Source organism: Canis lupus, chromosome 11, assembly GCF_003254725.2.
Source record: "Canis lupus dingo isolate Sandy chromosome 11, ASM325472v2, whole genome shotgun sequence".
NCBI classification, from domain to species: Eukaryota; Metazoa; Chordata; class Mammalia; order Carnivora; family Canidae; genus Canis; species Canis lupus.
The window spans coordinates 52,046,474-52,070,678 of NC_064253.1; the positions used below are offsets into that span (position 1 = coordinate 52,046,474).

The 24,205-nt window shown below is 42.1% G+C and overlaps 1 protein-coding gene across 4 annotated transcripts in view; it reads left to right on the forward strand.

The window, feature by feature from the left end:
- RECK (reversion inducing cysteine rich protein with kazal motifs) overlaps positions 1-24,205 on the forward strand; it is a 91,953-nt gene that overhangs the window by 61,740 nt on the left and 6,008 nt on the right. For 3 of the 4 annotated variants that reach the window (XM_025432345.3, XM_025432347.3, XM_025432348.3), the window contains 5 exons: positions 8,171-8,363; positions 9,473-9,683; positions 11,232-11,305; positions 12,128-12,283; positions 13,188-14,801. In XM_025432345.3, the coding sequence (XP_025288130.1) occupies positions 8,171-8,363; positions 9,473-9,683; positions 11,232-11,305; positions 12,128-12,283; positions 13,188-13,409 (856 nt within the window). In that variant the 3' untranslated portion in view covers positions 13,410-14,801. Of the gene's footprint in view, positions 1-8,170; positions 8,364-9,472; positions 9,684-11,231; positions 11,306-12,127; positions 12,284-13,187; positions 14,802-24,205 lie in introns of those variants that run through there. The other variant, XM_025432346.3, reaches the window with a different exon arrangement.

A 24,205-nucleotide genomic window follows, 5' to 3' on the forward strand; every position in this document is an offset into this window, starting at 1 on the left:
TTTAAAAAAAAAGATTAGGCTGTTTATTTGAGATTATTCATGCTTCTTGAGGTAGGCCTGTAATGCTATAAACTTCACTCTTAGAACTGCTTTCGCTGCATCCCAAAGTTTTTAGACTACTGTGTTTTCATTTTCATTTGTTTTCATGTACTTTTTAATTTTTTCTTTATTTCCTGATTGACCCATTCATTGTTTAGTACCATGTTATTTAACTTCCATGCATTTGTGATCTTTCCAGATTTTTTCTTGTGGTTGACTTCTAGTTTTCATAGCACTGGGTCAGAAGAGATGTATGGTATGACTTCAGTCTTTTTAAATTTGTTGAAGCTTGCTTTGTGGCCTACCTAATACGTGACCTATTCTGGAGACTGTTCCATCTGCACTTGAAAAGAATGTAGGCTACTATTTTTTGATGGAACATTCTCAATATATTTGTTAAATTCATCTAGTAAAGTATGTCATCAAAGCCACTGTTCCCTTGTTGATTTTCTGTTTAGCTGATCTGTCCATTGATATAAGTGGGTTGTTAAAGTCTTTACTTTGTATTATTGTCAATTAGTTCCTATATGTTTGTTATTAACTATTATATGTATTTGGGTGCTCCCAAGTTGGGTGCATAAATATTTATAATTGTTATATCTTCTTGTTGGATTTACCCTTTATGATTATATAGTGTCCTTCTTTGTCTCTTATTACAGTCTTTGCTTTAAAGTCTATTTTGTCCAATATAAGTATTGTTACTCCGGCTTTCTTTTGACTACATTTGCATGATAAATGTTTCTCTATCCCCTCACTTTGAATCTGCAGGTGTCTTTAGGTCTAAAATGAGTCTCTTGTAGGCAGTATATAGATGAGTCCTATTTTTTTTATCCATTCTATCAGCCTAGGTCTTTTAATTGGAGCATTTAGTTCATTTACATCCAAAGTAATTATCGATAGACATATAATTATTGCCATTTTATTGCTTGTTTTATGGTACTTTCTGAAGATTTCCCCTATCCTTTCTTGTCTTTCTCTCTTGTGTGGTTTGCTGGTTTTCTTTAATGATGTATTTGGATTCCTTTCTCTTTATTATTTGCATATTTATTAGTGGTTTTTGAATTGTGGTTACCATTAGGTTTGTATATGACATCATCTGCATATAGCAGCCTATATTAAGTTGATGGTCATTTAAGTTTGAACTCATTCTTTATTCCTCTCCTCCCCACATTTTAGGTATATGGTGTCATATTTTACATCATTTTGTTTTGTGAGTTTTTTTTTTTTACTGATTTTTTTTTTTTTTACAGAAATACTCATTTTTACTGCTTTTGTGTTTCCTACCTTTACACTGTCATTTTTGGGGATGCCTGCGTGGCTCAGTGGTTGAGGATCTGCCTTTGGCTCAGGGCATGATCCCAGGATCTAAGATCGAGTCCCACATCGGCCTCCTTGCAGGGAGCCTGCTTCTCCTTCTGCCTGTGTCTCTGCCTCTCTTTCTCTGTGTCTCTCATGAATAAATAAATAAAATCTCAAAAAAAAATTTATACTATCATTTTTGGTCTTTATACTCAAAGAATACCATTTAATATTTCTTGCAGGGCTGGTGTAGTGGTCATGAACTCCTTTAGATTTTGTTTATTTGGGAAACTCTTTACCTCTCCTTCTATTCTGAATGATAGCCCTGCTGGATAGAGTATTCTTGGTTGCCGATTTTTCCCATTTGGCACTTTGCATATATCATGCCATTCCTTTCTGGCTTAGAAAGTTTCTACTGAAAAATCCACTGATAGCCTTATAAGGTTTCCTTTGTATGTAACAGTCTTCTTTTGTCTTGTAGCTTTTAATATTTTTTTATCACTGTTTTGCCTTTTTTTTAAATTTATGATAGTCACACAGAGAGAGAGATAGAGAGAGAGAGGCAGAGACATAGGCAGAGGGAGAAGCAGGCACCATGCACCTGGAGCCCGACGTGGGATTCGATCCCAGGTCTCCAGGATCACGCCCTGGGCCAAAGGCAGGTGCTAAACTGCTGCGCCACCCAGGGATCCCTGTTTTGCCATTTTAATTATACTATGTCTTGGTGTGGATCTGCTTTTATTGATTTTGTTGTGAGTTCTCTGTGCGTCCTGGATCTGGGTATCTGTTTCCCTCCCCAGATTAGAGAAATTTTCAGCTATTATTCCTTTGAATAAATTCTCTGACTCCTTTTTCTCTCTTCTTCTGGGACTCCTATAATATGAATGTTATTAAGTTTGATGGAGTCACTGAGTTCCCTAAGTCTGTTCTCATTTTCATAATTCTTTTTTTCTCTCTTTTGTTTAGGTTGATTACTTTCCATTACTCTGTCTTCTAGGTATTTAATTCATTCCTCTGCTTCTTCCAGCCTGCTGTTCATTCCATCAAGTGGGTTCTTCATTTAGTTTACTGAGCCCTTTATCTGGGCCATGTTATTCCTTATCTCCATGTTAAGGGTCTCACTGATGTCCTCCACTATTTTCTCAAGTTCAATTAGTATCCATATGATCATTGCTTTAAAGTCTTCATTAGCATGTTACTTATATCTGTTTTGCTTAGATCTCCTGCCATGGCCTTGTCCTGTTCTTTCATTTGGGACAGATTTCTCTGTCTTCTCATTTTGTCTAAGTTATTGTGTATTAGGAAAGTCAACTACATCTCCTCTTCTTGAGAGTAATGGCTTTATGAACAAGTCCTGTAGTGCCCTGCAGCATAGTGTATACCCTATTCCCCAGGGCCTGGTGCTTCTGAGAATGTCTCTAATGTGTGCTACATGTGTTCTGCTGTTATATCCTGGCCACTTTATCCTTCAGGCCAGTCATCTGCAGAGGACCCTTGCCTGTTGTGAGCAGTGTTTGGTCCTGGCCTGAATATGGGGCGTTTTAACTTGGTATGCTCTGGTCTGTTTGTGAAATGAGACCTGTTGCTACTGCTACTAGAACCAAGGCTGTGCAAAACTCCCACATGGGGAGATGCAGTGTGAGCAGGGGTTTGAACTAGTCTTGTGGGGGAGGGGACCTGCCACACTGGGACTCAGGCAAGTGTGACTGTAAGGGGGCAGTTCTACTGAAACATGATGGGGTGGGACTTGGTGTAAGCAAGTAGCAAATATTGGTGCTACACTGGTTCCCAAAGCTGACCCTATACTTATGCGAGGCAGGGCAGAAACATGGCACCTGCCAGCTCCTTTTTTCCCTGGAGGGATCTCTGTGTGAATGCTATCTCTCTGTGACACATACTGAGATGAATGAATAACCTCCCTACTGTGTGCCCAGGTACTCTTCAGATTGCTGTTTCCACAATATGTCTGCAAGCTATTTTCCCTGCCTTTTCTTCAAGAACAACTTCAATGTCCTCTGAGCTCTCCCAGAGCCAAGCACGTTGACCTTTAAAATTCCAGACTTTGGGGATCCCTGGGTGGCGCAGCGGTTTGGCGCCTGCCTTTGGCCCAGGGCGCGATCCTGGAGACCCGGGATCGAATCCCACGTCAGGCTCCCGGTGCATGGAGCCTGCTTCTCCCTCTGCCTGTGTCTTTGCCTCTCTCTCTCTCTCTCTGTGTGACTATCATAAATAAATAAAAATTAAAAAAATAATAATAAATAAATAAATAAATAAATAAATAAATAAATAAATAAATAAAATTCCAGACTTTGGGCAGCCCCAGTGGTGCAGCGGTTTGGCGCCGCCTGCAGCCCAGGGCGTGATCCTGGAGACCCTGGATCGAGTCCCACGTCAGGCTCTCTGCATGGTGCCTGCTTCTCCCTCTGCCTGTGTCTCTGCCTCTCTCTCTCTCTGTGTCTCTATGAATAAATAAATAAATAAATAAATAAATAAATAAATAAATAAATATCTAAAAAAAATAAAAAATAAAATAAAATAAAATTCCAGGCTTTAAGCCTCACTAGTGGAAGAACTCACAAAATTCGGTCCCTCTTGCCTTCCAATTCAATTGCTCTGGGGATTTGTTTCCTCCATGCACTCCCCTGTGTACTAGTTTGTCTCTCACCTTTCTCCACAACTGTGGCTGCCTCCCCACCACAAGGGGCCACAATCCATTTCTCTCCCAAGCCATGTCTCTGGACTTCCTACCATCTTCTCTACCTTTAGTTGTGGAGTTTGTTCTGCTAGTCTTCAGATTGATTTCTAGAGTATTTAGGATGGTTTGATAGTTAACTAATATATTTGTGGGATGAGGTGAACCTAGGGTCCTCCTACTCTACCACAATCTTCCCCAATAGCTCCTTATCTTTTCAACTGGAGATCAGCACTTACTAAGCATCTATTATATACAACCCAGTGAAATACAAAGATGAGTTAAGAAGACCTCTGCCCTAAAGAGTTTGGAGTCTACAGAGAAAGAGCCATGTAAAGCTGTTTGGTAACATACTATCTATGATTGGGGGCCCAGAGTGGAGTTGATGCAGCCTGGGGGAGTTCTAGGAAAGCCTCTAGAGGATGTAATACTCAACTAAAAAATGAGGAGGAAATTGCTAGCAAGATTGACAGTGGAGGAAAGGTGGTGTTGGTGAAAGTAGAAAGAACAACAGGAGCAAAGATCTTGGCTGCTAGAAATGAGGAAATAACATGGTATCTCCCAGGAGCTATAGCACTTCTATAAGACCAAAACGGAAAGTGTGAGGCACAGAATGGTAGCAAATAAGATGAGAGAAATGGATGTATTCTCAGTATTAGCTATTTATACCTGATAGTAATGGATATTTTCTTCTACTTATCTATCTCTATTTTAGGGACTGGACATGAGAAATCTCTGGAAATGCAACTTCAGTTTTATGTGAAGTTATTTGTTTAGGGGCTTCTTTCTCTGCAGTTTCCTCATGAACTGAAAGTACAGTTGACCTAGACTTAATGAAGGAGCCATAGGGCAGGAGTCCTGCAGATTCATTTAGGGTTCTAGAACAGAAGTTTTACTAGCCTTCTCGGAGACCTGAACAGGATACATCCTCTCCTTGTGAAGGATGTTGTAGAAAAAAAGCAATTGGTTCTCCATCCTGAAAACCCTGATGCAGTACAAAGCAAGGGGAAGATTGTCACACATTAAAAGAAATGGCAAAGAGAACTGATCACCCATCTGGCAAAGTTTATACCTTGAAAAAAGCCCAAAAATTTCCTATGGAAAGAAGACAGCATACTGGGAATAAGAAATAAGCTGATAGGGTAATACAGTGTGTTGAAAGGTAACTTGAGGGTTGTTTTGGTATTTGTTTGTTCATTTGTTTTCTCTATTAGCTAACCCTTCTGAACAAGGTTGTTTCACTCTTATAACAATAAAATCTTAAAGTGGGAAGGTCTTGCTGGGTATAATATAAAACCAATATAAAAAGAAAAGATTGAAAATAATATAAAACCAATATAAAAAGAAAAGATTGAAAATCACAGCTACATGAAAATGAAAACTTTCTGCATGATAACAAATGACAAACTAGAAAGAATATCACAGAGAGAGGGCTGATGTCCTTACAATATAAAGAGTCCCTACAAATCAACATGAAAAAGATCAGCAGCCTAACTTAAAAATGGGCAAAAATAAAAAACCTAATAGAAAAATGAACCAAAGATATAGACGTAGAAAAGCACAAATAGTTTTTAAACATTTAAAAAGAAGCTTTTATTAGTTAGAGTAACTCTAACTAGTATATACAAACACAAAAATATCAGTACCTTAATATAATAGAAGTTCAAATATAATCCATTTGTGTGTTCAGCAGGTGGTTTTCCACATAGTGATTCAGAAACTTAAGATCTCTCCGTCTCTTGACTCCCAGCTTCTGCAGACTCATAGTCCTCCATACCTTTTCCATCTGGCCAGCTGATAAGAGAAGGAAGATGAAGAAGGTTGCTCTTGAGAAGTTTTTATAGGCCAGATTTAAAAGTGACATTCAGGGTGCCTCAGTGGCTCAGTCAGTTAAGCGTCTGCCTTCGCCTCAGGTCATGATCCCAGGGTGCTGGGATCGAGTCCTGAATTGGGTTCCCTGCTCTGTGGGAGCCTGCTTCTCCCTCTGTCTCTACCTCCCTCTCTCTCTCTGTCTCTCATGAATAAATATATAAATTTTTAAGAAAGGGGCACCTCAGTGGCTCAGCAGTTGAGTGTCTGCCTTCGACTCAGGGTGTGACCCTGGAGTTCCAGGATCGAGTCCCATGTCAGGCTCTCTGCAGGGCGTCTGCTTCTCCCTCTGCCTATGTCTCTGCCTCTCTTTCTCTGTGTCTCTCATGAATAAATAAATAAAATCTTTTTTAAAATAAATAAAATTTAAAAATAATAAATTTTTAAGAAAAATAAATAAAACTGACATTCATTCACCTCTACTTCCAGCCATATTCCCCTACGTAGAACTCAATAATTTGGCCACAACTACTGCCAGGAAACCTGGGAAATATAATCTAGATATGTGCCCAGGAAGAAAATTAAATGAATTTGGTGAACATCCAGCCAGTGTACCACAATGCTTCACCTATCTCATATTAAGAAAAATGAAAATTAAATTAAAACTACAATTATACATCATTTTCCATCTACCAGATTGACAAAGATAAAAAAACTGACAACATAATGTAAGGAAACAGGCACTTCCACTCCCACCCAAGGGGGGGAAGGGAGGGTTGGTACATTCCCTATGGAAGGCAACTTGGCCAAGCCTATCAAAATTTTGAATGGACATACTCTTGACTCAGCATATATAAATGTTTATACTTACATAAAGGATCTCTGGAAGACTAAACAAGAAATTAATAATAGTAGCTGTCTCTGGGAAAGGGTTAGGGTGGCTGGGATGGAAGAGAAGGAGATAGACTTATTTTCCACTATACACGGTTTTGTATCTTTTCAGTTTCACCATGGGCTTGTGTTATCTGTTCAAAATATAATTGTTTAAAAAATACAAAGTTGTATTCATTCATCAAATATCTCCTGATGTACCAGCCATCTTTCTAAACGCTAGGATACAATAAGCAAGACAGAATTCCTGCCCTAATCATGTTTAATTTAGCTCCTTGGATTCTCAACTTTCCAATGGATCTTACTTCTCTGTACTCAGAATTGATAGTTTTTACTTCAAAAATTACCAAATGTCTCCTGATATCCTTGGTTTTCATCCCTCCATGTTAATGGATAGTAAGTTCTAAATATTCTTTTCCATTATTTCTTTTCAAATGTCTTCAATTTCCAAAAAAACCATAACCATATGCATTCTAACTTAAATCTTGTCAGAAAAGGTGGCCATAGTGGTGGTCATTTCAGAGCAGGAGGCTTATCCCTAAAAAGAGAAGTAATTTCCTTTGAAATTAAAATAATGCTAGTGGCTAAATTCTTCTGCTTTTATTTTATAGACCTAATATTTGTATATTCTGTTATTTCAAATGCCCAGTGAAAGCTAAAGATTTTAATAGGTCTTCTTACAGAAAGTTATAAATGCCCAATATAGAAATGAAAGAACAGAAAAGTCTAAAGAAGAGCTATCATATCCATCCCCTCTGAAGAAGTTCAGAAATTGAGAATAAAGCAAGGCCCTGATGTGACTAGGAAAACCCAGCTACAGGGGTGGCATTCTCTCTGTGAATTGCAGCCAGCCGGTGGCAGGTCCTCAGTCCATAAACACAGAAGCTTGAATTTCTCAGCACATACTAAAAAGCCTTCTCTTAAGACAGACTCATATTAGCCAAGCTGAAAATGAAACCCAGAAAATGCTTCATTTATTATTGACTAAAAGGCCTCTAGCATCAAACCCCAACCCACCTGATGGCCTCATATCATGCCACTTTTATCCCCATGACCTTGGTTCCTGCCCTCAGGGTCACTACCCCTTTCCTCTAGCACTGTCCCTAGCATCACACCTTTGCTCATGCTGCTCTGTCAGCCTGGCAGGCCTATGCAGTCCTCCTTATGCTCCAGGTGGCAGCCAGGACACCGCTTCCTCCTGTTGCTCCCTCCAGGCTCCCAAATCAGAATGACTCATTCCCAAGAGATTTTGTGTGTAACTTACTAGCTCACTTTGTATGCATGCTTGACTCTCCCCCTTACGTAAGTTCTTGGGGATAGGGACTGTTTCTGATTTCCCTCTTGATTTTTCCTCAACTTTTTGTACCTTGTCAGTGCCTTACTGGCCCCATCATTGCCCCTCCCAGCATTGGCTGATGGTGTCACACTTGTGTTTTTCAGATGCATACCCAAACCACAAGTTTGCCTGACGACTTTTGATAAATTTGGATGTAACCAATATGAGTGTTTGCCAAGACAGCTCACCTGTGACCAGGTTCGCGATCCTGTCTGTGACACAAACCACATGGAGCACAGCAATCTCTGCACTTTGTACCAGAGGGGGCAAAGCCTCTTATACAAAGGCCCTTGCCAGGTACAGTTGTTTGGCTGACATAACTCAAGCACACTGAGCCTAAAATCAGTTTCTGATCTTATATGGGTGAGGCAGCAGTAATACCACTTGGGAGTCTTTGTGAATTCTATCAAATCTAAAGAACTAAAATGAGCCATCCCAAGACTGGTTTTTTCTCCTAACTCTGGAGGGCCTTCTTGCTAGTGCTTATACCTCTGTACGTCTAGTGGACAAGCAAGAATCAAGTGGCTTCCTGCCGACCACCATTAGGAAGAGAATACGAAGTTACACACCCCTAGTACGCATCAGTAACGTTTTCACTTCCCCTTCTGTGGCCATCATTAGAAAACAGCCTGGGAAGAATGCAAGTTAAAAACACCAAGAAAACAGTCCCTTCCCACTCTTTCCACTGAAGTCCCACTCATACTACTGAAGAGTAAGTGAAAATTTCTCCAAGACTTAGTCTTTTTACATCAATTTATCTCTCAACCTTTTACATGTATCACTGCATGGCATCCCCTGCCTGTAGCCAACCAACACCTGACATGATTGCTTCTCATATCCTGGTCTTCACCAGCAGGAAAATTGCTTCAGCTTGTCTTCTTAGGTTTGTTTTCCCTCAGAGCTGGTGTTCCAAGTACACTGATACCATCTACCCTGAATTCCCAGTCTTTTCTTCCTATTTGTTCCCTCTCACTGACTATAAGCTTTGTCTTACTTGTCCTAACCTACCTGATGGGGCCAGAGTCTCTGCCCCACTGATCTCTCCACTCTTCCCTCTGCCTATCCCATACTCAGCATGAAATGATTAGGCTTCTGAATTTTCATGAAGATTGATCTTGTTTTCTTCAAACAGGTATTTCTGGAATAATAGAAGTCTGGGGTGAAGGGGGGCAGTATCTCATATCCGTTCACAAGGAATAAGCACCCAAGTCACAGAGAGGCTCAGAGTCATCATTTCAATTCATCTCAAGACAGCCCTATTGACCCCACCCCCAACCTGAAGTTTAGGAGCTTAACTAAGAGGGTCCTGGAATTTTATACCTGTGTCTTTTTCCTTTCTATTCTGTACTCTTGGTTAGAAAAAATGTACTATAGAGGTTTACAGGCTAAATGTGCTTTGTTGTCAGCCCTTCTGCAGAGCCACAGAGCCCATCTGTGGGCACAATGGGGAAACCTATAGTAGCGTGTGTGCTGCATACTCAGATCGTGTAGCAGTCGATTACTACGGGCCCTGCCAGGCTGTCGGGGTCCTCTCAGAGTATGGTTCTGTAGCCGAGTGTGCTGCTGTGAAGTGTCCTTCACTCTCTGTGACTGAGTGCAAACCCATCATCCCACCAGGTAGGTGGCAGGATTTGGAGTAGGGCAAGGGTGGGACTGGGGAGACCTGCTTATACACCTCCATAGAGTAGGTCACTCAGAACTGAGGGTTGACCTATTTACTTAAGTTTTTCAGAAAGTTTGGCTTGGGGCACCTGGGTGGCTCCGTTGGGTAATCAATCCTTCTCTTGATTTCGGCTCAGATGATCATGATCACGAGGTCATGGGATCCAGCCCTGAGTTGAACTCCATGCTGAGTACAGAGCCAGTTTGAGATTCTCTCTGTCCTCCTCCCTCTGCCCCTTCCCCCACCCCTGCTCTCCTTTTCTCTTTCTAAATAAATAAATAAAATCCTAAAAAAAAAAAAAAAAAAGTCTTAGCTTTACCTGATGCTGATTAGATGTATTGCTTTGGGTCTACTTTAAAATGCTGTAGTTTACCTTAGACATCATCTTATCCATTGGATTTAAAACAAATAGCAAGGGTGCATGGCTGGCTCAGTCAAAAGAGCATGTAACTCTTGATCTCAGGTTTGTGAGTCTGAGCCCCATGTTGGGTGTAGAGATTACTTAAAAATAAATAGACATAAATAAATACAAACAATATATGGCAAACTTTTTTCAGGCCAATTCCCAGCAAACACCAATATATAAACAGATAAGGTACTATTTCATTCAAATGCAAAAAGTTTATTCATTATAAAGTTAATGAACAAAGAACTAGTAGTTAATGAATAAAGAATAAGTAATTAAAGAATGAATAATTGAAATACTTTTGATGAACACAAACATTTGAAATTCAGAGAAACATAAGATAGTGGTCTTAGATTGGCCTTAGCATCTAGTTGCATATAATCAAAAAAGTCTTATTTCATAGACTGTTGTAAGTAGTAAGTTTTCTTAGGCTACTTGCTTCATAGTGCTGTACTTTTCAGTTAAACAGAGGTAACAGAAAAGACTTTATCCTGCACACAACAGGTTAATCTGGAGTCTAACAAGTTCATTCCTCCATCCCTGGATTCATCAAATGTTTCTCGAGCTTCAGCCGTATGCTAGAGACTCTTCTAGGCATGGGGGCACAGCAGTGAGAAAAAAAAAGCCTCTTTCCTCCTGGAGACTATGTTCTGCTATTTTGTTATTGTTTTTTAACAGCTTAAAATAATTTTTAAAATTAAATTTGAATCAAACACTCATGGGATCCCTAGAACATCTGCTCTCTTGTTCTGCAGACAGGAAATCAAAGGCCCAGGAAAGCACTTGCACAGGATCACAGTCGGTTTTGAGACAGGACAGGGTCCAGGCCCCACACCTCTTGAAAGGCCAGTTCTCTCTGCTGTCTTAGGCCACCGCACCTCCCCCTGAGAAGTAATAAAGGATGTGGAGGAAGGATTTGAGTAAATGTATAGATAATAAGATCCAGATTGGTCAGGGAATATATCTAAAAGTACAGTCATCAGAGAGGACAGCTACAACTCACCTCACACAAAATGAAGGGTTGGTTATTTCAGCTACTATTTTGAATTCTCATTTTCTAATTCTGAACACATATAAAATGGTTTCTGTTATACAGGTGCTTGTTGCCCATTATGTGCTGGAATGTTAAGAGTTTTATTTGACAAAGAAAAACTGGATACTATTGCTAAGGTAAATTGCTTTATGTGCCCGGTACTGTTGAAACCATATTGATAAACCTCTCCTTAATCCTGCAGAGTAGAATGTGTTGTCCCATTTATAGAGGAAGAAAGTAATTCACAGAAAAGTGACTTGTCCAACCCTGTATAGCTCATATGTAGGAAAACTAGGGTTTGAGCTCAGGCTGTCTGGCACCCAATGCTGTGTTCCTTTCCTCTACACCTCGGCTGTTTGGTAACTTTGCTCTGCACAACACCACCTGAGCCTACCTTAGACAAGGTCCCCTGCTTGCATAGTATGTAGAGTGAGGGCTGGAGGCAGAACCAAGCAGCCAGAGGCTGGTAGATGCCCAGATTATTTCAGTGCTGCCTGCCCTCACCTCACAGTCCCCATTCTTCCTGGGGGGTGCTTCCAGAGCCTGTCACCTTCCTGTGGTGACTTTGCCCTTTCCCTTTTCTGTACCGTCACTTCTGCTCCACTTCTGTGGAGACAGGGCTCCAGCCAACACTTGCCACTACCTAGAAAATTATCCCCATTTACATTGAAACACCTGTGTTTTTCTGGGAAGACTTTAATTATTTCCCTGTGGCTCCCAGCTCAGAACAGTCCCTTAAAAGGGGCTGGGGGTCTTCTGATGAGAGTGTTTATCTTGGCTACAAAGCTCAGCAGTCAGACAAAAGCCCTTGGGAATGGACCCGAGAGATTTAGAATTCAGCCAGCAGGGCCCCTTTTGGGGCCCCACACTTAGGGGTTCTAATAGACAAGGTAGCAAGGCAGCCTAGGCAGTAATAAGAAATTCCTCTTTTATTCAAGTAACAAAGTTTTTCTTTCCAGGTAACAAACAAAAAGCCAATTACAGTTCTGGAAATACTTCAGAAAATCCGCATGCACGTATCTGTCCCACAGTGTGACGTATTTGGATACTTCAGTATTGAATCTGAAATTGTGATCCTGATCATTCCTGTCGATCATTATCCAAAAGCTTTGCAGGTGGGGCTCAGCATGCCTTGTGCAACCTTCTTGTCACTTTCACGTTTGGAGGACTTAAGAGTGGGGAGGAAATGGAAGCATTTGGAAAGTTAAGGAGGGCAGGAGGGAGAAAATCCAGGCAGCCTCTGGAGAACAGAACTATACTGGGGGATCACTTTCCAGGTGGTTGAGGCCAGGCACACATCTGACAGCAGAATGGGTGGCAGACCAGAGAGACTGAGAGGTAGCTCAGAGAATGTAGACATGGAAGGCATCTGCTTAGGTACAGATGAAGTGGCTGAGGCCTAGGGAGGGAAGTGGCTGATATAGGTCATGCAGCAGATACCTGTCTCATGAGGGCTATGCTCCTACGGGAGGAGAAGCCCACCGGGACTGGTCTCACGTACCCCATTTTTCTTCCTCATATTCTAGAGGTGAGCCTCACTCCTGTGGGTCCAGGTGTCAGCATCAGAACAGTGGGGGCTCAAGTGAAGGGGGTGAATATAAGCGGTTTGTAAATTGCCGCAGTCGGGAAGCTCAGTAAAGCCTCATTGCTTTCCTCTGGGATGAGTAAGGAGGCACCAAAAGCTCATTGACTGGGACTATGGTTAATGCGGCTGTTACTGTGAAGGTAATAATGTCTGTCTAACTGTGGATGAGGGGTAAGGGCAGTGGAGCTGTGCCTCATTCCTTTTCTGATTTAATTTCCAGTGATGCTGTTACTATTGGTGTAATAAAGTAAGACTATATTAAAATATGACTTTGGTTAAGAAAAGAAGGACAGAGAAAGCATATTCTCCCTGTTGGAATATATGTGGATTTTGTCTGACTTGACCTTTTCACAGGCTCTGTGGTTTTATTTTTTATTTTTTATTTTTTTGGCTCTGTGGTTTTAGATTTTAAAAGTGTGATTATCCTCTTCCAGATTGAGGCTTGCAATAAAGAAGCAGAGAAGATCGAATCTCTTATCAACTCTGACAGCCCCACTCTGGCATCCCACGTCCCTCTGTCTGCCCTCATCATTTCCCAGGTACAGATCTCGAGTAGTGTGCCATCAGCTGGCATCGAGGCCAGAGCCCTCTGCCCCTCCTACCTCCTCCTCCTCAGCCTGGGCCCTGCCTTGCACATGGTCTGGACACGTAACTGACCACCCCTGAAAAGTGCAAAATGTTACTCCATTGAATTTTTCTACATGGTGAAAGACATGCAGGACTCCTGGTTTGTAGTTGAATAGTGGCTGAGAAAAAGCACTTGTCACCTCTGTTCACCACACAGTATTTTTTTTAATCTGCCAATATTAGGGTTTTTGTTTTGTTCTTACAAATGTTAAAATATGTTCTTCCAAATACTAATGAAAAGAGGATGTCTGCTTTTGATGGATCAGAATAGTTTATACTTTGCTCCTTAGATGGGTCCTTCCCACCGTAAAACAAATTCATTATCATTGATAAGTGAGATGATCACTTTTTTAGAAAAGATACCTCACTTTACTATAGGCTTCATACCCAGAAACTTCATTTCAAAGTTCTTTTAAGTATTAAGGCGCTCCTGATGTGTGCGTGTGTTTGTTTACAGATAATTAACTACTCTATCTAGAAGCTAGGGGTCACCGTGCAGAGCTTGCTGTTAGAGTGAAAAATAAAGATAGTGCATCTTTGGAATTATCATATAAATCATCAGGCAAATTTAATTTACAGAAATTTAATTCAGGAACCCATCTATTGTGTGAAGCAAAGCCAGCTAAGGAAATGGCATTCACATGATACATTACAAGCAGTAAGCTCCGTGGTTACTAATGTGTGTATGTGTGTATGACTTTTGTGAAAGGAAGAAGTTATATCACATCAAAGCGTATTGCATTATGCATTTTTTATATTAACCAGATATATATTCTTCGGTATTCATCCGAGTCAAACTTAGAGTTTTTAAACATCAATCTTTAAACCAATTGCTGCTACTTATATACTTGCCAAAAAGTGAAATAATTAGTAGTTCATGTAAATAATACATGATATTTCTATTTTATTATGAAGAAGGTAAATAGCCATATTTGTAAAATGACAATCATGTATGTTAACCCAGTACTTTCCGTTCATGAAGACACATTGCTTTTTGTGATATGCACAGTGTGGATAAATGTTCTGTCTTTCTTTTTTGATATAGAATTATAAAGAATCATGGTTTATATATTTAAAAATGTCAGTCTAAGTATTAAAATGTTTGCATGTTGTCTAAGTAATTGAATACTTTGAATGTGTTTCACAGTTTGAAATAAGCTATTCAGTGTAATGCTTCTTGTTTGTATGCACCTAAACTTAGATTTTACATGAAGTATTTTTTTCAGTATTATATGTACCTTTTGAAATATATAGGGATATGCTCATTATACCAAAATATTGTTTAAAAGTGAGCACTTAAAGCTTTCGGAATATCTCAGTGCTGATGTAGCATATTTTTTGCAATTGCTTTTTCTATATAAATGTCTTCAATGCAATATACTGGAAAGCTTTTCTATTTTAATAAAAATAATTTTATATGACTATGTGTACTTCCAAGCAGTATGGACATTTAAAATGAAACCCACTGATAACTTTTGGGTAAGCTATGTCCTTTGCTCTGGAAGAAGAAATGATAGGAGTTTTATTATTCCAAGCCAAGGGCCCTGGGAAAGCAGGACAGCTGGAACAGAGCTGCTCAGATGAGAATGAGGCATGACCAGAGGGCATACTGTGGCAAGAAGTCAAGTACAGAGCTTCCCAGCTTTAGGCCCTCCAAGACCGAGGAACAGACTACGCAGTCCTACTTCCCTGCCATGGACCCAATGTTGCAGCTCCAGGGTACATCCTGAGGCAGAGAGAACTGTGGGCTCTGGAGACAGAGGGCCTATTGATTAGAGCCTGGGAAGTTCTATCCATCAGCTGAGGCTGAGGCCCCAAACCTCCATGGCTGACAACAACAGAGGCTCTCATTTTACTTCCATCACATGTTTACTGTGGGTCAGCTGCACTTCTGCTTTATACCATCTTTACTCCAGGACCCATTCCAGTGTCCTCACAAAGTGGGAGGAAAGAGCCTGGAGTTCTGGGGGAGCTACTCGGAGCTTGCTCTTGGGCTGCCGGTCCTAGCATGGTCGACAGCACAGGTGGCGCTAAGGCCCAGGCTGACGATGGACCCCTGCCCAGATCCCGGATAGGCTGCTGAGGTCACCACTTCCACCACATCATGGATTCACATCCAGCTGTGCTGCATTCCTGTGCAGGAACTAGGAGACCCATTGGTGCATTTTCTGAAGGCATGGCTGGCTGACTTGATCTTCAGCCCAGACCAAGTCATAATTCTGAAAATGGAGAGGATGAGCCAGGTCCCGCTGATAGTGGACATACTTAACTCTGGAGACTTCGCTGAAATCACCATCTTCAGTCAGCCCTATATACAAAATCAGGTGAAGAGCATACCCCCAAGCCTGGCATGGTGGCACCAGGAACATTGTACCGGAGATATGTGTGTGCACAGAGGAAAGACCACATGAGGACAAATCAAGATAGTAGCCATCTGCAAGTTAAGGAGAGAGGCCTCAGAGGAAACCGACCCTGCTGACATCCTGATCTTGGACTTCCAGCCTTCAGATCTTTTTTTTTTTTAAGATTTTATTTATTTATTCATAGACACACAGAGAAAGAGGCAGAGACACAGGGAGAGGGAGAAGCAGGCTCCATGCAGGGAGCCCAATGTGGGACTTGATCCCGGGTCTCCAGGATCACACCCCAGGCCGCAGGCGGCACCAAACCGCTGCGCCACCAGGGCTGCCCCAGCCTTCAGATCTTTGAGAAAATAAGTATCTGTTGTTTAAGCCAAAAAGCAAAACAACAACAAAAGGATGAGGGGAAGAGACAGAACCACAGCTGTCCCTTAGGTCTCTGCTTAGAAGTGACTCTCTTATTTCTGCTTACATCTTACTGTCCCAAGCAAGTCACATGGCCACTCATGAGTTCAAAAGGTAGGGAGGTATAATCCTTTGTGGGTTTGGGGGGTGGTGTAGGGGGAGCCAGCAAGGATGGAGCTGGGGGAGGCACCATGAGTATTTGGAACAATAATATAGTCCACCATGGAGGTTGTTTCTCATCAGAATAGCCAGGACTGACTAAATTTTTTTTTATAAAAAATCAGTAGTTTTGTGTTCTGAGAAGGAACTAGAGGAATGAGAGAGGTGCTTTGGTTTAGGGGAAGGGAAATATTAAAGGAGAGAAAGCTCTACAGGTCGCTCCTGCTCTCATGATACAACTGTGAGATCTCTGAAGATAGTAAGGGGCAAAACAATCCTAGGTTAGGGCAGTTTGGGGAGATAATTCGCCTCACTTGCATGTTGCTATGATGAACACACCCTGCCTGCCATGTGTATGATTGTCGGTGGCTTTCCAGCACCAGTGCAGGATGGAGCCCCCGCTGGCTAGCTCTCTAGCATTCTAACAGCTGAGTGTGCCAAGCTGGTAGAGGCCTTGAATCAGGATTCTGTAGGAGACAACTTGGGCTGTGGGAGGAAAGAAGTGATGTTCTTGCACCCCCATAATTTTAGCAGGGAGGACCTGGAAGTTCAGGATGAGGTGGGTCTGTAGGAGGACAATTTAGAACGTGAGATAACCACATGAAAAGTAGTTTCCAGAGAAAGATCCAGAGGTTTCAATGGCCATAGGTAATGAAACCAAGATACCAGAAAAACAAATGAAATAGCTCCCTGTCCAGTCTACAGAAAATAATTGGACAGGAACGGATCCCAAGAGAGTCATTGGTCCAGCCTGGATCACATGCCCACCTCTGTGGCAGAGAAGGAAATGTAGAGGAGCTCTGGTCCCACCTCAACCTGATAGAATGGATTTCTCTCAGGAAATAATCCTTTTCCTAGAAGAAGCCTTCTGATATGTCCTCTGGGGAGTGTCTTTCTAACAAGCCATGAGCCATAAACCAGTTCAACCTGTGAACACACAGCAATGCCTCGCCCTTGGGCCAGGAACACACCTAGAGTCACCAGAGCCCAGTAACAACCAAGGGGGTACTCTGAAAGCTGACCTACTAAGAAAGGGAATTATTCAAAGTGACTAATAATAATTGTTAAAACAAGAACAAAAATGGGAACAAAAAGGAGAGTCTGTGATGAGTGCAGAAAATTTAAATCCATTAGTGCAAAAAGAAGCAGGCCAACTTGAGGAAGATGCTGCTTACTTCTGGATGCCTCACTTCAGAACCAGTTCTATCAGGCAGTTTCCCAAGGGCTCCAGGACAGAGGACCCGAGCTTAAGTCTTGTCACTGGGCGACACTAAATGGTTGATCTCTCCAAAATCACCAGTTTTCTATAGCACAGGGATAGCAAATGTATGTCACTCATGCCACCACATCCTCATTTTGTGTCCATGGTAGAGATCACAGCTCTGCCATGGTTTCCTGGTGGTTGTCTCAGCTCTAAGCTAAGCTTTAAGCACAGCCTTATGAGCAAGAAGAAAGACAAGAATCATAAGTACCTTCACCAGTGCCTCTTATGAGTAAGAAAAATACTTCTCGGAAATCCTTCAGCAGTTGTCTGTTGTGCCTCCTGGGCCAGGATCAGGTCATATTCCCAGCCCTAGACAACTGGCCAAGGAGAGCAGCATGACTATAGCTAGTCAGGGTCTGTACACTGCTGCCCAAGCCGAGTCAAAGTCCAGGAAGATCAGTAAGAAGGCAAAGGCCAGCAACAGCATTTGCTTCAAGATAAAACCAGGTTTTTTGGCAGTCTCAGCTTGTTAGGGTATAAACATGAAAACGGTTTTACTTTTCTTTTCTAGTAACTGCCCTCAGCTGTGCTTGGTAGTAGAACCCCATATCAACATTGCCTCTGTATCTTCAGTCTTACCTCAAGTTATCTAACCAGCCTCATTTCATTTCTCAGGCCTCTTCCCTGGTTATTTTAAAATTTCAACCCCACAGACCTCTTTGGCCTCTAGCCTAAGCTCACTTCTCAGTGAGTTGGTGAGCTTGGCATAGTATCACTATTGGCACCAGTCACAGTCACTAGGCCATCTTCAAAACAAGCTTTGGGACATTTGTTTCTGGTTAGAAGGGTGGTCAGCGAAGATCTCCTGAGTGGCACTGCCGTTGGTTATGGTTTACTCATACACCACAGGAGTGGATAATCTAATTGTACAAACAGCATGCCTTGGGAGGAGTTAGGAGGAGGAGAGAAAGAAGACAGAGGCTTCTTAGATATGGTTTGGTTTGAGCAGGGCCTGATAGGAAGGCTTTGCCAGATGTCTTTAGGAGATGCATTCTTGGTAACAGGTACAGTTTGAGCAAAAGTACAGAAGCGGGAGAGTCTGTGTGAGTCCCTGTGACACAAGAGTGGATCCGACAAGTTAGGAAGGGGAGGTATCAGGCAGATTGGATGTGCTGGCCTCAACTGTCAGGCCAGAATGGCATCCAGGGTCTCTGCCCTCGCCCTCCCGGCTATCCCAGCTGACCTCCGTAGCTCAGGTGTGCATCAGACTTCAGCGTCGGGGGAGACCTTTGATTTGAGATCATCCACTGATCTCGTTATCAGACTGTGCTTTCTTCATCCTGTGAACATCCTGGACTCTACTGAAGAAACATTCACTGAGCCAGGCCAGGTGCCAGCCTCCCCTGCCTCCCACCCCAGGCCTAGGCTCCATTCTCCGGATTTAGCCTCAGCCACCAGGCAAAGAAAGTTAAGCCTGCCAGCATTGCTGATGGCCTTGGCACAAAATCCCTAGAAGACATTTTATTTTCCTTCATTTGATTTAATGGTTTTCCCTCAGCCCTGGGCTGCTCTATTTCTCAAAGGAACAGAAGGCCGTGCTCCGGAATATTCCTCTCCCCCTGTCTCCTAGCTATGGAAGTGGCTTGAGTTGTGAGCCCAGCCAGCTGAGGAAGGGACAGCAGAGGCATCATTCCCAGGAAGCTCCTTTCCCCAGTCCAGCAATCTTGGGGCTGGGAGGTAGATTTCTACTTTGTACATAGAGAGAAACAGGCCCAGAGAACAGAAATACCATCCAAGGGTCACACAGCGAGTCAGGGCAAGGCCAAGGCCTGAGGCCAGGTCTAGGCTTTCCTGGCACAAGGGGGCAGGATATGTGCTGCTCAGGGATGGAGCCAGCCATGTAGGAGAGCTCCACAAGGGTGGACATGGGGGGGGGGGGGGGGCAGAGTGAACTAGGTTCAATGTCAGGTCAGACTGACAAGGCAGGCACACTAGGTGGGGTCAGAGAGACAAGTCCAAGGAGCAATAGAAACCATGAGAGTAACTGATAACAGCTCTCCAGCACTTTTGACGGTTTATGCAGTGATTTTTGTCTTGTTCTCTCAATGACCCACAGCAAAATGTGCACAAAGACAGTACGCAAGTCAATGGTCGAGTAGTTTCTCAGGAAATGAGGCTGGTAGGAGGCAAAGGTAAGGCAGGAAACCTTCATACGGAGAAGCATGCTGCACCCCTACCCCCAACTCCAAACAAACACTTTCATTTTTCCAAAATGAAGTGTACTGTATTATTTTCTATTATAAAAAATAACATTTGCTTCCCCCAAAATACCTGGAAATATAAACAAAGGAAAAAGCTACCCACAAAGCTCCTTCCTCTCCCTGCCTCTACCAGTGAGTGCATAATCCTTCTCTGTACTAAGATCTCTACCTAATTGGGACAGGACCCTCCTCTGTCCACATGGGGGCAGAGGTGGTTACCTCACAGCCCTGTGAGGGGCAGTTCAGAACAGGCTTTCATATTTGGGATGTCTCTACTGTCTCTGCTAGTTTGGCCCTTTCCTGCCAGAGGGGAAGCCCCATCTTGGCTAGAACTTGGCTTAACTAGGTTAATCAGATAACATGCTACCTCTCCCTGAGTACCACCTCCCCTGCCTTCCTCCTACCAAGCTGGCACTGAACTCTGCTGGAGATGTGAGTAGTTGCTTTCCTGAGCCAGCAGTTAAGCTTTCATGTTGGCCCTGGCCCAGCAGGGAAACAGGTGGCACCCCCCATTTAGGATCATTTGAGGAAAGCTTGATAAGGAGACTATTTACAAAGTGGGGAGCAGAGTGTAAGAAACTGCAGGGAGAATGAGGGTGCCAGCCGTAACATGGGGCTATAGGGCCCCTATACCCAAAGCGGTGGGCTGGTTACCAGGACACAAGGAGAGCCCTACAGGGACCACCATTTCCTCCACCCAGCCAACCATCCATTGCTGAACCCAGTCAGAAACCTGAGGACAAGGGAGCAAGGGAGCCCCTGTGCTGCTCAGCCTCCCTGAGGGAGAGCCCAGCTGAGCCAATTTAGGGAAGGAAGTGGAGCAAAAAGAAGATACCAGCACAGTAGCTCAGGGCAATGCCAAGTCAGAGGAGGAGGAAGTGTGGCAGCATCTGCCCACTTGTTCCAGCACCGCACCCACAGTGGGGAAGGCCTCTCGGCTTCATCTTCTGGAGGTGTCCCCCTACATGTTCCTTCCTTCTTGATGCTGCTCACCTCCCGGTTCCTCTCCCAGCATCTCTCCCCAGCTCAGAGACTCCCCACCCTCCCCTCCCTGAGGAAGGACACTTCCAAGGGCTCCCAAGCGCTCTGCACCTTCCTTACACAAATACCTCCTCTCAGCAGCGCTTGAGACCCTAGGCTGGGCTGGGGTAGTGTGCGAGGTGGGCGCTCTGGATCCAGCTCGCCTGCCCCACCAGCAAGCAACCTCGAGTAGCAAACATCCCTCTGGAAGAATGAGCATTTGTTTTGTTGCTAAAAGCACAGACTGTTCTTGTGAGGAAGGGATGCGATCCTCAAAATGCATGTGGCCATGTGTCTAAGGAAATGAATCTATACCGAGTGCTTCCAAAATGCAGTGCTACTTTCATTCCTATTCTTAACTTGCCCCCATGATACAAACTGGTTATTGATGCTATGTAAAAAAGCTATTATTTATTGATTTGAGAGACAGCATGCACAAGACAGAGAGTGCCAGCAGAGCTAGGGAAAGAGGGAGAGAGAGAGAACCTCAAGCAGCCTCCCCACTGAGTGCAGAGCGTGCATTGGGCTCAATCTCAGGACCCTGAGATGATGACCTGAGCCAAAATCAAGAGTCAATGCTTGGGGTAGCCCGGGGGCTCAGCAGTTTAGCACTGCCTACAGCCCAGGGCCTGATCCTGCAGACCTGGGATTGAGTCCTACGTCAGGCTCCCTGCATGGAGCCTGCTTCTCCCTCTGCCTGTGTCTCTGCCTCTCTCTCTCTCTCTCTCTCTCTCTCTGTCTCTCATGAATAAATAAGTAAAATCTTAAAAAAAAAAAAAAAAAAAAAGTCAATGCTTAACAGACTGAGCCACCCAAGCGCCCCCTATTGATTTTTTTAAAGTATTTTTTGGTTCTGGCTATTATTTTTTAAATTTTATATTAATTTAACGGCTTTTCTTAGGTTTTTCCAGGAGGAAGCTTATAGCTCCTTCTCTCTCCCTTCCAATATCCATGCTTCTTATATCTTTCTGTTGCCCTAGTATTGGTTAGAACTCCCAGAACCAAGTCGAATAACAGTGATGATAGCTGGAAACCTCATTATGTCCTTGACTTTAATGGGAATATCCATTATTTTACTGTTAAGCGTGACATGTTCAAGTATGACAACTCTTACTGTTTGTTTCAGGGGGCTATACTTTATTGGGAGGGTTTTAAAAAAAAACTCAGTAATGAATATTGAATTGTATCAAAGACTCATTTAGCCTCTGTTTATGTTTTCCTTTGACTTATTAATATAAACTGAATATATTTCTTAATGTGAAACCATCCTTATACCCTTGATATAAATTTTATTTGGGCATAATGTATTATTCAAATAATACACTACTAGATTCAATTTGATGACTCTAGCATTTATTTTCATAAGTGATGTTGCACTACATTTTTTTGTATTTGCTATACTTTTCAAATTATGGAATCAAGATCATTCTAGCTCCATTAAATGAACAGGGTGGGTTTTCTATGCCTTAGAATATATAAAAGGTATAAGAATCATCTGTCTCTCAAAGGTTTGACAGAACTTGGCTGCAAATCTAACTGGGTCCGTCTCTATTTGAGTAAGCAATATTATTTTCCATTTTTACAAATGACTATATTGGTTCTTTTAGATTTTTTTTCTGTTTTTTTTAAAGATTTTATCCATTCATTCATGAGAGACACAGAGCGAGGCAGAGACACAAGTAGAGAGAGAAGCAGACTCTATGCAGGGAGCCCGATGCGGGACTCAGTCTCAGACCTCAGGATCACACTCTGAGCCAGATAGGCACTCAACCACTGAGCCACCCAGGCGTCCTATTTTTTTCTCTTTTAAATAAATCTTAGTAATTTGTAATTTCCGGGGATCCCTGGGTGGCTCAGCTGTTTAGCGTCTGCCTTTGGCCCAGGGCATGATCCTGGAGTCCTGGGATCGAGTCCCACATCGGGCTCCCTGCATGGAGCCTGCTTCTCCCTCTGTCTGTGTCTCTGCCTCTCTGTGTGTGTGTGTGTCTCTCGTGAATAAATAAACAAATTAAATAAATAAATAAATAAATAAATAAATAAATAAATAAATAAATAAATGAAATCTTAAAAATAAAATAAAAATAAAAAATTTGTAATTGCCCAATCCAGAAAAACTACTAGTGGAGAGATGACAATTTTATCTATCTGAACACTCCTGAGAAGAGATTATATCCTCTTTTCTTTTATTACTAATATAGTACATTTGATTTTTCTCTCCAACTTTAGACTTTTTTATTGATTTGATTTTGTAGAGTTTTATCTATTTTCTATGCTTTCCAGCTCTAGGATGTATTTTTCAATTCAGCTCTTTTTCTGTTTTCTAATACATGATTTCCTGTTAACTATATTAATTTATTTACTCAATTTTTAAATACTTTATTATGGAAGATTTCAACCTTATAGACCTTGAAACTGAAAATCCGTATATTCGCCATTGAGGTTCTACAATAAATGTTTTAGTATATTTGCTTTATCACTATTTATTCATCTTTCCATCCATCTTATTTTTTTGTGTTTCAAAGTAAGTTGCAATCATCAATACATTTTGCCCCCAAATATTTCCGCATTCATTCACTAACTATAGTTCAATATTTATGGTTCTTTTCTTTATTTTTTGTAATTTGTCTAATTCCTTTCATCCAACGCTTAGTTTATTTTTTTTTCTTTTAAAATAAGTATATGGGGCACCTGGGTAGCACAGTAGGTTAAGTGTCTGACTCTTGGTTTTGGCTCAGGTCATCATCTCAGAGTCCTGGGATGGAGCCCCAAGTCGGGCTCCATGTTCAATGTGGAGTGTTCTTGAGATTCCCTCTCTCCCTCTCCCTGCCCTCTCACTCGCTGCCTCTCTATATATACATTAAATAAGTAAATAAAATATTTTTTAAAATAAATAGTATAATAATATTTAAAATTTATTGAGCATCAGTCATATTTTAGGCCATCTTAGGGGCATTTTTAAATCAAAGATCAAGGGATAGCCTTCTCTTTCCAGACCCCAAATTAGGTAATAGATTGTTTCTATAACTTAGTAAATGTAAGGTCCAAAATTCTAAGAGACATGGTTAAGTCAGCTTGGGCTGCTCTAACAACCTACCATCAACTGGGTGGCTTATAAACAACAGAAACCTATTTCTCACAGTTCTGGGTGCTGGAAGTCTAAGATCAGGATGCTAGTAGGTTGAGTTCTGAGAAGGGCCCTCTTCTGAGTTCAGTCTGACTTCTAGTTTTATGTTCACATGGCAGAAGGGAAGAGGGAATTCTCTTGGTTCTCTTACAAGGGCACAAGTCCCATTCATGAGGACGTCCCACCTCATGACCTAAGATCGTCCAAAGGCCCATCTCCAAATACTGTCACACTGGAGACTAGATTTCAACATACAAATTTTAGAGGGACACAAGCATTCAATCTATAACAA